The sequence below is a fragment of the Kryptolebias marmoratus genome, linkage group LG6 (assembly GCF_001649575.2).
Source record: "Kryptolebias marmoratus isolate JLee-2015 linkage group LG6, ASM164957v2, whole genome shotgun sequence".
Classification (NCBI taxonomy): domain Eukaryota; kingdom Metazoa; phylum Chordata; class Actinopteri; order Cyprinodontiformes; family Rivulidae; genus Kryptolebias; species Kryptolebias marmoratus.
The window spans coordinates 7,206,637-7,220,281 of NC_051435.1; the positions used below are offsets into that span (position 1 = coordinate 7,206,637).

General features: G+C 40.4%; 2 protein-coding genes across 3 annotated transcripts; one reads left to right on the forward strand and one right to left on the reverse strand.

The window, feature by feature from the left end:
• Nucleotides 1-2,283: 2,283 nt before the first annotated feature.
• On the forward strand, nt 2,284-9,794 carry LOC108238509 (GTPase IMAP family member 8). 2 transcript variants are annotated; one of them, XM_025006896.2, is made up of 5 exons: nt 2,284-3,438; nt 4,307-5,005; nt 5,838-7,124; nt 7,548-7,609; nt 8,158-9,794. In XM_025006896.2, the coding sequence occupies exons 1-5, from the start codon at nt 3,411-3,413 to the stop codon at nt 8,380-8,382; spliced, it is 2,301 nt and encodes a 766-aa protein (XP_024862664.1). In that variant the 5' UTR covers nt 2,284-3,410; the 3' UTR covers nt 8,383-9,794. The 2 variants fall into 2 exon arrangements, with proteins under 2 accessions (XP_024862664.1, XP_017276133.1); XM_017420644.3 differs by having other exon boundaries at nt 7,554-7,609.
• A 152-nt stretch (nt 9,795-9,946) lies between these two features.
• On the reverse strand, nt 9,947-10,886 carry LOC108238538 (olfactory receptor 52K1). The gene has a single exon (XM_017420675.3). The coding sequence runs from the start codon at nt 10,884-10,886 to the stop codon at nt 9,966-9,968; it is 921 nt and encodes a 306-aa protein (XP_017276164.3). The 3' UTR covers nt 9,947-9,965.
• Nucleotides 10,887-13,645: the final 2,759 nt, after the last annotated feature.

Here is a 13,645-nt window from a genome sequence, read left to right on the forward strand (position 1 = left end):
AGAATCCCCATTTTTTACTAAAATGTTCTTTATGTTAGAACCACTTTAAAAGACGTAACTGGATCCCTAGGAAAGTTGTTTTGTTTGATAAAATCCAGTTTGAATTTAAGGGGAATTGTTGTTGGAATCTTTAAACTATAGGAAACTTTTGATCTCGATAAATCGAAGCCGCTTTGAGTCTTCAGACTCGTTCTGGTTTTACCTTTGAGCACCACTTCAAATCTTTCTGTTGCTTTCTGGGAAGGTTTGGATTTAGTTTAATCCAAAGGAAAACGATTGTTTCTGTTCAACATTTAAAGTGAAACAGTTTAAACTAAGAGCAGCTTGAACTGTCTGAGTTAGCGCTATAGGAAGATGTTGGTTTTGTTCTTCATCCAAGTGGATTTCTGAAAATGTCATGGTTTCGTTTGATTAAAATCCCCATTTAAATCTGTAATGTTGATTTTTGAAAGCTCCTGGTTTTGTCCACTATAAACAGAATAACTGAATCTCAAAGCAGGTCTGTAGGAAGATGATTTTGTTTAATTAAAAATAAGCCCTGAGTCAGAATTTGAGTGCTTGTAAAGGTTTATTTTTGGTAAATGTGTTGTTTTTTGTAGCTAAAGAGAGAGACGCCCCCAGCTGGTCGTGGTGTGACACAGTTCCTGTGGTGGTAAAATGTGCCACGTCTCCTCCTGGGCTCGACTGTCTTCAACAACAACCCGTTCTGACATTTCTCTTTCTTCCGTAGTCTTCTCCAATCAGACAGATTTCATGCAAGCCTTAATTAGTCCTGCTTTATTCCTTTTTCTGTGGAAATGTAGGAACTTGTCCCTGTAGGAGAGAAATCGGAAAGTTTTACCAGGACAGTTGGAAAAGTGTAGTTATGTCTGAAGAATTGTTTTGTTTTTTTTTTGTTTTTGTTTAGTTTATTGAAATGTGTAAAAACTTTAGGAAGTTTTTCCTGCTGTCGTCCCTAAAATCCAAACTTGAGTGGAAATAAATTCATCCTGTCGTTTCTGTAAAGGCTGCCGAAAGGTTCGGATTACAAATGTTTTACACTGGAGGATTTTATTAACATTAGCTCACACTGACGTGAAACCGTAATTCAAGGCTACCGTAGACGCTCCACTTTTTCAAATCTCAGATAATCCCGTTAGGGGCGCCGATCGCATCAGCTTTTGTTTTTCTACGGCTATTTTTATGTTTTCTTCAATTTCAAACACTTGAGACTATTAAAGGATTTAATCACAAAGCAACTGGCGCTCTTTGGCCTTATTTGGGTTTGTGTGAGTTCCTCTCCTTTAAAGCAGGTGGGACAGCAGACGGCTTTGTCTCCTTTTCCTTTCCTTCGCTGTCGTTTATCACGACTCGTCCACAGATTTCAGCTGAGACCCGTCATGAAGTAGGAAGTATAAACTAAAAATGTGTAAATAATGTAACTCATGAATGCCGTGCAGTTTTTCATCACGGATTCTTGATAATTTGTAAGTAAATAACGTCAGAATCTGTGCAAACCTGAATAAATGTGAATGATGATGCCTGCAGGAATAATCTAGATGCTTTTTATTGTCCTCTTGCTCGACAGGGGGGAGCTGTAAATCTCTTCGGCTACAAACTAAAGGCTGACTCTGCTCACAGAGCTGCTTTCTCCCCAGACTTTTCTCATTAATCATCATTTCTTCCAGCAGTCAGTTCATTCTGACTCAGGGATTCCTCTGCAGCTGAATAAAAAGGCTTCCTGGGGACGTTAACGGAGCCATTAACATATTAGACAACACATAATCAGCTGAGTAGGACTGCTACCTGAAGAGTTTGGTGTTTAAATTCCTACAGAGGAGCTTTAATGAGGCTTTGTTTGTTTTTCTGAATGGTGAGGTCTGAGTTGGTTCTATAAAGAGAACATTTCAGAGTTCTAACTTTTGCAAGTATTTAGTTTTTAATGAAAGTGGTTTTTTTCATCCAACCTAATCATCATCTGATTATTGCTCACTGGTTTAATCTGATGGGATTTAGTATCAAACGTCCCTCTGCTCTTTAAAATGTTGTGTTAAATGACTGATGATCGGCTGTTCCTGCTATTATTTATTTTTGATGTGATTTTCTCACTAGTTCAATCTAGTGAGCTGTTTAATCTCATTATCTTTAGAAAATAGAGCTTGATTGCTTAAGATATCGACGTGTTGTAAAAACTACAAGCTGATAGGTTTGTTTAAACGACCTACTTTCTACAAACTTAGGTCAGACAGATTCAGTCTCATCCCTGAGGTTTTCTGGTAAAAATCCCTTCATTTTGGTGGCAGCGGTGGGAGTCCTCGTGGTTCTTGGTCCTCAGCGGATGTGCAGGTTTCAGCAGACGGGAGCGGAGCCTCTGCTGGAGGCCTGAACCTGCGGGGCCTGAACCTGCGGGGCCTGAACCTGCGGGGCCTGAACCTGCGGGGCCTGAACCTGCGAGGCAGACAGCTGAGAGGTCAGACACATTACTGCTGGATGTTCCTCCATGTGACACTTCAGCTGACTGTCCTGGACTCTGATGTAGAAGTTCCCCTTTTTTATTTTATTGTGATCTTAAAATAGGTTCCAGTGTTGACAAGGAAATGAGCTTTGATTGTTTATGATAAAGATAATTAAACTTTTATCACAGCAAAGAAAGCTTCATTATCAAAAGATAAATGATTAACTCCTCTCATTAAAGCTGTATTTCTGAGCGTGCCTTTTCACATACAGCTTTTTAAGGATGTAATAACCCTAAAGTAAGAATCATCTATATTGTCTTTATATATTTATTTGTAACTTTTATCAGTAATACCTTCTGAGCCGAGTCTGTAACAGTAACCTGTGATCATTAATATCTGATGATTTCTTTTATATGTTTTGAATCTTTCATTCAGATACAGATGTGACGGCACAATGCCTCAGTGCTTATCTCCTTGGTGCGGACACACACACACACACCATATGTATCACAGTTGTCTCAGAAGAATGGATTGTTTTCTCTGGATAGAATAAAAGTTTTATTAAAATGATCATTTCAGTATTTTGACCAGCAGATTTTACTTGGTGGCACATCTCAGACACCGTATTTTCATCTGTTTTGGCAACAGAGCAGACAGGAAACCTGTTTTCCATCACTGGAAATGTAAAATACCTGGAAGTGTTTTTATAAAACCCCATAACTCAAAATATTACCACAACTGGGAAAGTCTCACTGAGACTGAGCTTTAGATGTAATCAGTGTTTTAAGGCTGCTTTGTGTGTTAATGACATGATGTTTCCCATTGGCTGGACTTTGACCACTGCTCACACACAGAGAGACGAGTGAACCATTAAAGCTCAGCTTTACTCCGAGGACTCAGCGTAACTTCACATATAATGGATCAGCTTTAAACCAACGTTTTGACCAAGAAGAAGATCCAAAAAACCGGGTTTTAATGGCCTGCAGAACAAACACAGAGAAAGGTAAGCTGCATTCTGCTTTTTAGTTTATTGAAGTAACATTTCAGCTCTTTATGTTACAAAACTACAAATGACAGAGATCAATGTTAATTTGTAAATGAAATTGAGCTCATCTTTGACCAATATCAGATGTGTTTGTTGGATTTCTTCCTCAGAAAATATTCTAAAAGCCTGTTGTTTTAGATCCTGACCAGGATCCAGGCTAGTCTGTCAGTGTCTTTGCTGTCCACCTACACCAAAACAAAACAAAAAAAAATGTAAATCAAGGGAAGCTACAACCTTAAATTGTGCAGATTTCAGTGAATTTTATGAAAATAATCTCAAAGAAGATGAAATGACAACTTTAACAAACAAAGGACCTACTTCTGATTTAGGTTCACTTAGAGCAAAAGTTAATTTATTTTTTTCCCCCTTCTGCCTCTTTTCTGCTCACTTGTCTGCACTATGGTCCTCCAGCTACCACTATTCACTTATTCATTCATTCATAAGACAAACAAGGTACCAGCAGCTGAACTTTGAACCAAAGTATGGCCAGAAATGTTTATACTAACCGAGTCGCTTTTTCTAAACTCAAAGCTTTGGGGTGAGGGGGATGATGAGCAAACACAAAAGTCAATCTTAGAGCTATTCAGCTAACAGATGGTGTGATGGCAGAAAACTCCATCATTTTTCAAGACAAAATTTCCTTCATTTTAAACTCTGGCATTTGAGGGAACAAGCGAAACGCATTCCTTCAAGAAATGGTTGGTTTGTTGTTGTTTCAGGTTTAGACCAGCAGAAATGTGACTCACAGCTGATCGGGGGGCAGGACAGGAATAATGTGTTGTTTGATGGTTCAGTGACATGTTTTATTTTCGTTGAATAATTCCAGGGGACACGCGCTGTCTCCGGGAGGTGAGGATTGTCCTCTTGGGGCACAGCTGGCTGGAGAAGAGCTTGGCGGGAAACACCATCCTCGGCTGCCAGATGTTTGACCTCAGCAGAGATGTGAAGATGTGCATCAGGAGACAAGCTGTTCTTGAAGATGGACGGAAGGTGGTTGTCGTCAGCACTCCTGAAAGGTGGATCCACTACTCTGTGCAGGAGCCCGGCCTGGCCAATGTGAACATGGCCGCCTGCGGGGCCATGTGCTCACCGGGACCTCAGGCCTTCCTCATGATCGTACCTATCAGCTCACACCGAGGCTGGGAGTGGACAGTAGAGGGACCTCTTGAGCTGTTAAATGACACTCTGTGGAGCAGGACCATAGTGATATTCACCAGATGTGAGCAGCTGAGAGGGCTGTCTGTGGAAAGTTATGTTGCAAAACATGATTTTCTTAAAGCCTTGTTGGAGAAGTGTGCAAATAGATACCACGTCTTGGACACGAGCGCTTGGGGAGAGGACGATGATGCTCAGGTTGCAGAACTACTCAAGAAGATTGATGTCATGGTTGGAGGAGCTGGCTATGTGACTTTAAATGAAATGATCTCTAAAATGACTGAGAGGAAGAGGAAAGAGGTTGAGGAGGGAGCCACTTTACGACGAGGGAAAGTGAAAGTGGCCAGAAGTGCACTCAGATCTCTCATGGGTGAGAATCCCTTTTTGGAGTTGTAATAACCATTGTTTTACAGCAAAGAAGGAGCACCTGGCTGTGTGTGAAGCAGGAGGAGCACATGGAAAGATACATCCTGATTCATTTCCTGTTCAGCCTCTTTCACAGCTCAGTTGTTTAAATTATAACCAAACCGGCCTCTTGACCAGATGTTCTGTTAAAAAAAGAAAGACTAGAGGGACAAAATCAAAGTATGAACCAGGGTTGTGTCCACATAAAACAGCCAGTTTGGCAAAGAACCATTTTTAATTGGATCTTTAGAGGCCTGTCACAGAAAACACTTTGTTTCCATTTCTTTAGTCGAGTCCAAAAAAAATCCCAAAGATAATTTAATATTTGAAAACTGGGCAGGCAGGAGATGATCAACTGATGGATGATGCATCTCTTGGGTCTTTGCAGGATCTTTGTTTTATTAATTCTTAAAGGCATGACTTTTAGATACTGCTCCTCTGCTGCAGATACTTTAGATTCAGTCATGATGCTTCTGCGTTTGTCCTCCACTTCTTCATGTGTACAACATGCTGCCATCGTCAGATACGAGGACTGGACTGATAATGAAAATGAAAAAAACTTTCAGACCACTTTAAATAATTACAAGAAAGTCTGGCACCTTAGAAGCCAAGAATAACTAAACTGGAGGTGGTTTTAAGCTTTTGCCCCATTCTGTAGGATATATTTTGTAGTGATAACCACTGATCACCACCAGGTGCTGCCAACAATCAGTCCTAACCTATTATGGGCACGTAGAATGTAAAGAATTTCCTTCTTTATGCATATGTTGGTAATTGTTTCTTTTTTTTAAAATCAGGACGGTTTTCTTTGCTTCCTGTGCTTCGAATCCTAATTGTGGGACCGAAGCATGTTGGGAAGAGCTCAGCTGGAAACACCATCCTGGGAGACGAAGTCTTTCCTGCTGGACATTCGACGTCTCTGTGCGCTGAGAGGCAGGGAGTCGTCGGGGAGCAGCCAGTCAGTGTTGTCGACACTCCTGGCTGGCATGGACGCTACTGCTCCGAAGACACCCCACAGGAGGTGCAGGAGCAGATCTCCCACGGCGTTTCTCTGTGTGCGCCCACTCCTCACGCCGTCCTGGTGGTCGTACGCTGTGATGAGAGCTTCACTGAAACAGACAGGAGAAACACGGAGGAACATCTGAACCTTCTGGGGGTCTGGACTCGGATGGTGGTGCTGTTCACATGGGGAGACAAACTGGGGACCACTTCCATTGAGGAGCACATTGAGAGGTGGCCTGCTCTGCAGTGGCTGGTGGACAAGTGTGGAAACAGATATCACGTTTTTGCGAACACGAACAGGGTTGGAGACGTTCAGGTCAAAGGACTGCTGGAGAAGATTGACGAGACGGTGATGGAGAATGATAGTGGCTGCTTGTTGAGGAGTCTCACTGATCTCCAACAGAGCAACAGAAAGCTGGAGCAAAAGACCAAAAAGACTGAGAGGCAGCTTAAGAGAGCAAAGGCCAACAATGACCTCCTCATGCAAATGGTTGAGGAGAAAGAGAGAAGAGTAGAGGACTTGATTGAGTCCAGTAAACAGAAAGGGGATCAGGTTGAAGCTTTAATGAAGATGTTGGAGGAGAAGAAAGACGATGAAGAAGAGATGAGCACAAAATTCCTGGATGCCAATAAGGAGAACATCAATTTGAGGCAGGTTATTGTGGAAAAAGACAGGAGGATAAGAAGCCTGAGTGAAAAGTGCGCTGTGAAAGACGAGCTGCTAAAAAGCACAAAGCAAGAGGGAGAGGCTGAAAGGAAAATGTTAGAGGAAAGATTAAAAGAACAGGAACGAGAGGCGGCAGCTTTAAGGGCCACGTGTGAGAGGAAGGATATGGAGCTCAGCCAAATGATGATGAATCAGAAGACAGAATCAGCAGAACTCAAAAAAACAGTTAAACAGATGAGGAAAGAAAATGAAGATACAAAAAAACTGCTGAAAGCAACGATTGAAGGGATGCAAATGCACCTCCAGACTAAAGAAAAGTCCTCTAACAACCAGGACAAGTCATTGGAGCTTAACGGACAACCAAAATGGGCTTTCACGATTGCATCAAGTCCCTGCAGAGACGCCATCAGATCTGGTGAGTACAAGTGAACAAACTTTAGGTGATTCAATTAAGGCAGCTGGACTTTATTTCTTGTTTCAGCTATAAGGTTTATTCAAAGCCACAGTACATCTACCTCACTGTAAAACAAAAAACAAAACACTGAAAGCCCAAAATGATCTTTCTGTGAGTTTATTCAGGCCGTACCCCACATAAAGAAGCATTTATTTAGAGCCTGATGGCGAGGAGAGCACAATGAAACAGACAGGCTGGTGTCAGGACGATCAGGAATCATGAACAGTTTTATAAGTAGACTTCTTGGTCATTTCAGCCGTGAGCTGATGGTCAGAAGTCAAATGTCTTCAGGAAACAAGAAAACAAGTCCAGTTACCTTTCATTGCAGCAGCAACACCAACTCTGAACAAACATTTGATTAAAAATGATGGATGATGTTTTAAGTTGCAGAAATGGGTCAGAGAAGCAGAACAGTGTTGGATGATAGCGCCATGCTTCTCGAGAAGGTGAGCAAAACTGAAAAAAGAAAATACAATTTATAAATGTAATCTAACCAGAAGACCAAATCATTAGGAACAACGTCTCTCCGTGTTTTCTTTCCGCGCTGCACGGTGGAGCCGTTGGTTAGGACCATGAACTGTTTATATTTGGACCTCCAGCTGGAACCCGGAAGTTAAATCCGGAACAGAACCAGCTTCCCTGTTGGATGATCCCAATACAAGCTTCAAGTCCCGCCGCCCCCGCCACATAAACAAACGGAACGCTGCCGTTGGTTAAAATAAAGTTTATTTGTATCAGGCGTTCTTGCCTCGCTGCTGTATTATTGTGTTTAGCTCTAATTAAATTGGTGACTCTAAATTGCCCCTGAATGTGTGTGCGTGCGAATAGTGTATGTGACCCTGGGATGGATTTACGATCTATCCAGGGCCTCTCACCCAAAGACAGCTGGAGACAAGCACCAGTCCCCCCCACTGGTTCATAACATCACTAAATGAAAGGTACAGGACTCTGGTTTGTCATCACACTCATCCTTTCTCTGCTTCTGCTTTCACAGAAAGAAACTGTAAACCAAGACTGGCAGCCCGAGGTGGACAGGACTTGGCTGAGAGCTGGAGGCGCAGCGATGGGAGCTGCGATCGGAGCTTTTGTTGCTTCCTCCAGGTTATCTATGGGAATAAATGCCAAATCAGCTGGTTGGGCTGCAGCCGGGGCGGCGCTGGGAAGTTTACTGGTCCAAGGAGTCGCATCCCAGCAGAAGCAAAGTAAGCAAGAGAGCTAAAAAACCCTTCTGATGTCATGGACAGCCCTGATTTGAAACAGTGTTTGGGTTAAACTTTGATATTTTTATGAAAAAGAATTATAAAAAGTTAGGCAACATTTATTTATATAGATTCTACCTTTTATTTAAATACTGTGAGTAAAGAGGGAAATTCTTTTTTAATTATTTGTCTTTACACATCACCACAGAATCAAATCCTGAATTTCATATAAGTGTTCAAGAAAGCCTGCACAAAAGCACATTTTATAAATAAACTTTATTTGACAATGATGGAGTTTTAGCACAATTACATTAAAAAAACACAACTAATGACATGTTAGTGAGGACTGGGAGAAACCTGTCGTTCCTGTGCGTTGTGTTTGAAGAAAAAAAAGGAAAAAGAAGAAATAACCACAAAGTTTTGCTTAAATCCTGGATTTCGTCCAATAAATCCACAAATATCAGTTTTTAAAATGTATAAATAACATGTATTCTAATTAGAGTGGGACATGTTAAATGCTAAACTTTTGTCAAAAATTCGGACATCTTACTTTAAAAACACTCAATAAGCTATGAATGTTATAAACCAGACTTTTATTCTTCCAAGAGCTGAATTATATTTGAATTTAATGACCTACAAAACAGTGATTTCAGTTTTGTTGTTTATTTTTAAAATTATCATACTTTTTGTCAATTCTGAATCTGTCCAAATTATGTAACATTTTACAGAATGTACATAAATGTTATGATAAAATGATTATTTAAGTCACAATTTTAAATTTTTCACATATTTACCTGCAGCTTTTAAAGGTGAAATCACAGTTAAATAAAGGCTTAAGATCTACAAAAAGTAAAGCAATGTGTTTATGTCATGAATATTTTTATGCTGTTATACTTTAAATCATCCACTTTATAATCCTTTGAACTACAAATATGAATACATGGCAGGATAATGCTTATTTATACATATATTTTAACAGAATCACATACTGAATCAAATCAACATTTACTATTTACAAATATTATGTTAATAAAATCAAGAAACCAAAACCAGTCAGAGAAGCAACAAAACAAAACTTCAGCTCAAACTGCTTTCATTTTGTGCATCACAACAATAAGTCCAGACAGGCTCTAAACTTCAGCACCAAAACCCACCTGGTATTAAAATCCAACATCAGAGGCCCAGAATATTACATCAAACCCCAAACATATATCACTGTACCTTAAATGCTCCTCCGGATTTTATATTTTCAGTGCCGACTTTTAAAAAATGACAACAATGTGAGAAATCTCCTTCTGTGGCAAAAATGCATAATGCAGGTCACCATAGTCCTGTCAAAAATATGATATTAACACATAAATGTTCATGACTGTAGTTGGCAATCTGTATGCCTTTTTGTACAGTATTTTCTGTAATAAAGTGTGACAAATTGTCTTCTTACAGGTCATACAAAAACAGAGCCACAAACAAACATGAAATAAATGCCTACCAGAAACATTACCAATAAAACAAAAAATAACCTGTTTATTTTTTAAATAAAAAATATGTTTTTGTTCTGGTTAGATTATATGAACAATAAAAACAACAGAGATGAATCTTGTCCTCAAACATAAACTAAACTCAGAATTTTGTTGCGTATTTTGGTCAGTTTAAATCCATAAATCAAAGGATTCATCATCGGAGGAAAGAGCAGGAACTCTATAGCGATGAAGTTCTGAATGTTCTGAGGTAAATCTGTGGAGCCAAATCTCATGTACATCAAATCGAAAACAATTACAACCAAGTAAGTGAGCAGAGAGATTAAATGGGGCACGCACGTCTGCATGAACTTCACCCTGTCCTCTTTGGACCTCGCACATGTTTTAACAAGATGTAAATAAGTCCAAACGACGAAAAAGCCATGAGACACATAGATGATAATGGTTGCATATGAAATGATGTTATTTGCGAGGGTGTTGCTGTCCGAGCAAGCAAGCTGGACGATTATCCAGTTCACACAAAAGATCTTTTTAATTTTGGAGCTGCACAGCTCCAGCCTCGATGTGAGCAGGATACTGATGGAGAAAACGCAGAACGGGGTCAGCCAGGAGAAACTGACCAGCTGAGAGAGTCTCCTCTTCGTCATGAAGGAGCTGTAGTGAAGCGGTCGACATATAGCCAGATATCTGTCATAGGCCATCACTGCCAGGATGGACAACTCACAGCAAGCATAGGAGTACATGACAAAAGCTTGCAACAGGCAGCACTCATACGAGATTTCTTGAGAAATTAACAGCAGATCGAAAAGGAACTTGGGGTAGAAACCTGTTGTGCCGTAAACTGCATTAATGCAAACACTGCAGAGTAAAATGTACATGGGTTCATGCAGGTTTTCATCCAAGACAATGATAACAACGAGGGAGACATTTAAAAACAGAATCAAACAGTAATAAACCAGAGTGAGTGTGAAGATGGTGATCCTGTAGTCCATCGTCTCATTTATCCCTACGAGGGTGAAAATTCTCACAACAGAAACATTCTCCATAATCACAGGGCAGAGCTTCACCGATCAAACCATTTGATGCTACCTGTGGAGTGTTACGACTCAGAGTCCAGAGTTACACCAGAGTTACACCAGAGCTCCACCCCGCCGTCGGCTCTGACTTTCTGCTGCTTGCATCACCTATTAATACCCACTCAGACTGTGACAGCTGAGGATTCAGATCCTGTTTACTGGTTCCTGCAAGCAATTAGAGGCACAAACAACTGATTATTAACAAAACTGCGCAGTGACTGACTTGTTGTTTAATATTCTTTAATAGTACAGTATTAGTTATGTTGACAACCACAAAAGGTTGGTAAACTTCTTGAGCATGAACATTATTGTCAGATGGGACTGATTTTTTAAGAGTGGTCATGATCAACACAGTTAGAGCTCTAGGTTTGAAAAATACAGATTAATGTGAAGTAGCCATGATTATTTTGTTTCAGGGGCCTTTCACAGAGAAATGCACCCGGAGCTTCCAAACTGTGTGTTTGTGTTGTACTGTGCTGAGGTGATGATGTCAACCTGCACGCTGCGTTCGAGTTTAAACCAAATTAAAAAGATTTAAAGAATAAAAATGACACTGTTTTAACTTAGGTGCTGCACTCTGTACATACCTCAGTGTAGCCCATTAGAATGAACTGTAGAGGCTGAAAATTGGAAATGAAACTGAAGTGTCGTGTTTTGGTCATTTTAAGGTCACAGCGCTCCAGAGCGGACCCAAAGAGACCTTGCTTGGAGTCAAAATGTCTTTCAGTGTTATGAGAACATGCCTCTTTGTGAAGACGATGTGTATTTGTGTGTGGGCAGTGGTAACTGTATCTGATTACTGACAGAGAGGCAATAAAAACACATAAAAATCAAAGATGCCCACAGAGAAAGAGAGAGAATCCAGAGTGCAAGACCATCTAGATCCAATGTCTATCCTAAAATTCCCCCAGCTGTTAAGGGGTGACTCATTTGTTTAATTATTAGGTAATGAACACCCCAAACGTGTTAGTTAGTGTGCGTCCATCACTCTGAGGTTTTTCAGCCGGAATTTGGTTTTTATTTTGGCTAGACTGTCCCATCGGTCCAACTGAGTCTGAAGTGAATGGGAAAGTGTTGGTTTTACAGGTTCATCTGCTGAATGAGCCTCAGATCAACCTTCCTCCTGTTGAACTGCTGCTCGCTCTACCTCCTCCTCCTCCTGAACAGTAACTCTAATACTGGAGCTTTTCTCAGACAGCCTGAAGACACACGCTGCCTGGAAAACCCGCTGCTTCCTTCAGCCTCCGAGCAACCAGCGCAGAGTTTGAGCACGATTTGTATATGTGCACGCCTCTCTCTTTCTTTAAATCCTAACTTTACTGTTTCTGTTGTGAAGGGCAGCAATCATCATGATGATCTGCCGAAAAAAGTAACTGACTGAACAATCATGAACAGGACTGACATTTTCGCTCACAAATGTTTCATAAAACATGCCTCAAAGTTCACTCAGTTTACTTTAATTATCCAGCAAACATCATTCAGGCATATCTTTTGTCATATAAAGACAAATATATATTTAGATTCTATTTAACTTCAACCCCAATTCCAAAAAAGGTGGGACATTTTGTAAAATGTCACAAAAAAACAGAATGTAATGATTTATTTATCTCATAAACCCACATTTTATTAACAATGGAACATTAATAAAAAGTTTAAACTAAGAAATTGTACTATTTTTTGGAAATAAACAAAAAACAAATAAAAAACAATCATTTTATGGCAGCAATACATCACAAAACATCTGGGCCAGGGCCATGAAGAAGAATCTGGAGAAATCTCTGAGGTCAAAGGTCAAGGCTGGATGTTGGTGATCTTGGGGCCCTCAGGAGCCACTGCATTAAAACCAGGTTCTGGTTCTGTTCTGTTCAGGAACACTTCCACAGATCATTGTCTGTAAACACAGTTCACCGTGCTGTCCACAAACGCTGCTTAAAGCTCTATCAGGCAGAGAAGAAGCCAGATGTGAACACCATCCAGAAACGCTGCCGTCTTCTCTGGACCGAAGCTTGTTTAAAATGGATTGAGGCAAAGAGGAGAACTGTTCTGAGTCCAGATGGGTCCAAACCATGGAGGATAAGAACCATCCAGCCTGTTATCAGCACACAAGGCTGCCTCGCTGATGGTATGGGGGTGCATTAGTGCCTCTGGCATAGGCAGCTTACTTGTCTGGAAAGACACAGTCAAAGCAAAAAAGTGTATGGAGGTTTTAGAACAACATCCTGACAACGTCTTCTTTAGGGAAGGCTTTGCATATTTCAGAAGATCATTACTACGCTTCATTTATGACAACAGGAAGAGTTCAGGTGCTGAACCGGCCTGCCTGCAGTCCAGACCTCCCACCAATTAAAAACATTTTGCACATCGTAAAAAAAATAAAATAAAATAAATACATCCAGCAAAGACGACCCAGACTATTGAACAGCTAGAATTTAACATCAGACAAAAATGGGACAACCTTCCCCTCAAAAAACTGCAGCAGCTGCTCTCCTCAGTTACTAGACGTTACAGACTAGTTAAAATTAGAGAGGATACTTCATCCAGGTAAATACGGCCTTGCCACAACTGTTTTAAGATATGCTTCTACCATAATATTCCAAACAAATATAGGACATTGTACATTAAATATTTACACAAATATCACTGAGAAAAACAAACATTTCAAATTATTAGCCCACATGTTAAACAAATATACATATAGAGTCCAACTTGAAATCACTCATCAGGATATA

Coding starts and splice junctions, on each gene's coding strand:
- LOC108238509 (XM_025006896.2), top strand. CDS start 3,411: ATGGCCTGCAGAACAAACACAGAGAAAG. Junction 3,439..4,306: donor CAGAACAAACACAGAGAAAG/GTAAGCTGCATT, acceptor GAATAATTCCAG/GGGACACGCGCTGTCTCCGG. Junction 7,125..7,547: donor CAGAGACGCCATCAGATCTG/GTGAGTACAAGT, acceptor TGATGTTTTAAG/TTGCAGAAATGGGTCAGAGA.
- LOC108238538 (XM_017420675.3), bottom strand. CDS start 10,886: ATGGAGAATGTTTCTGTTGTGAGAATTTTCACCCTCGTAGGGATAAAT.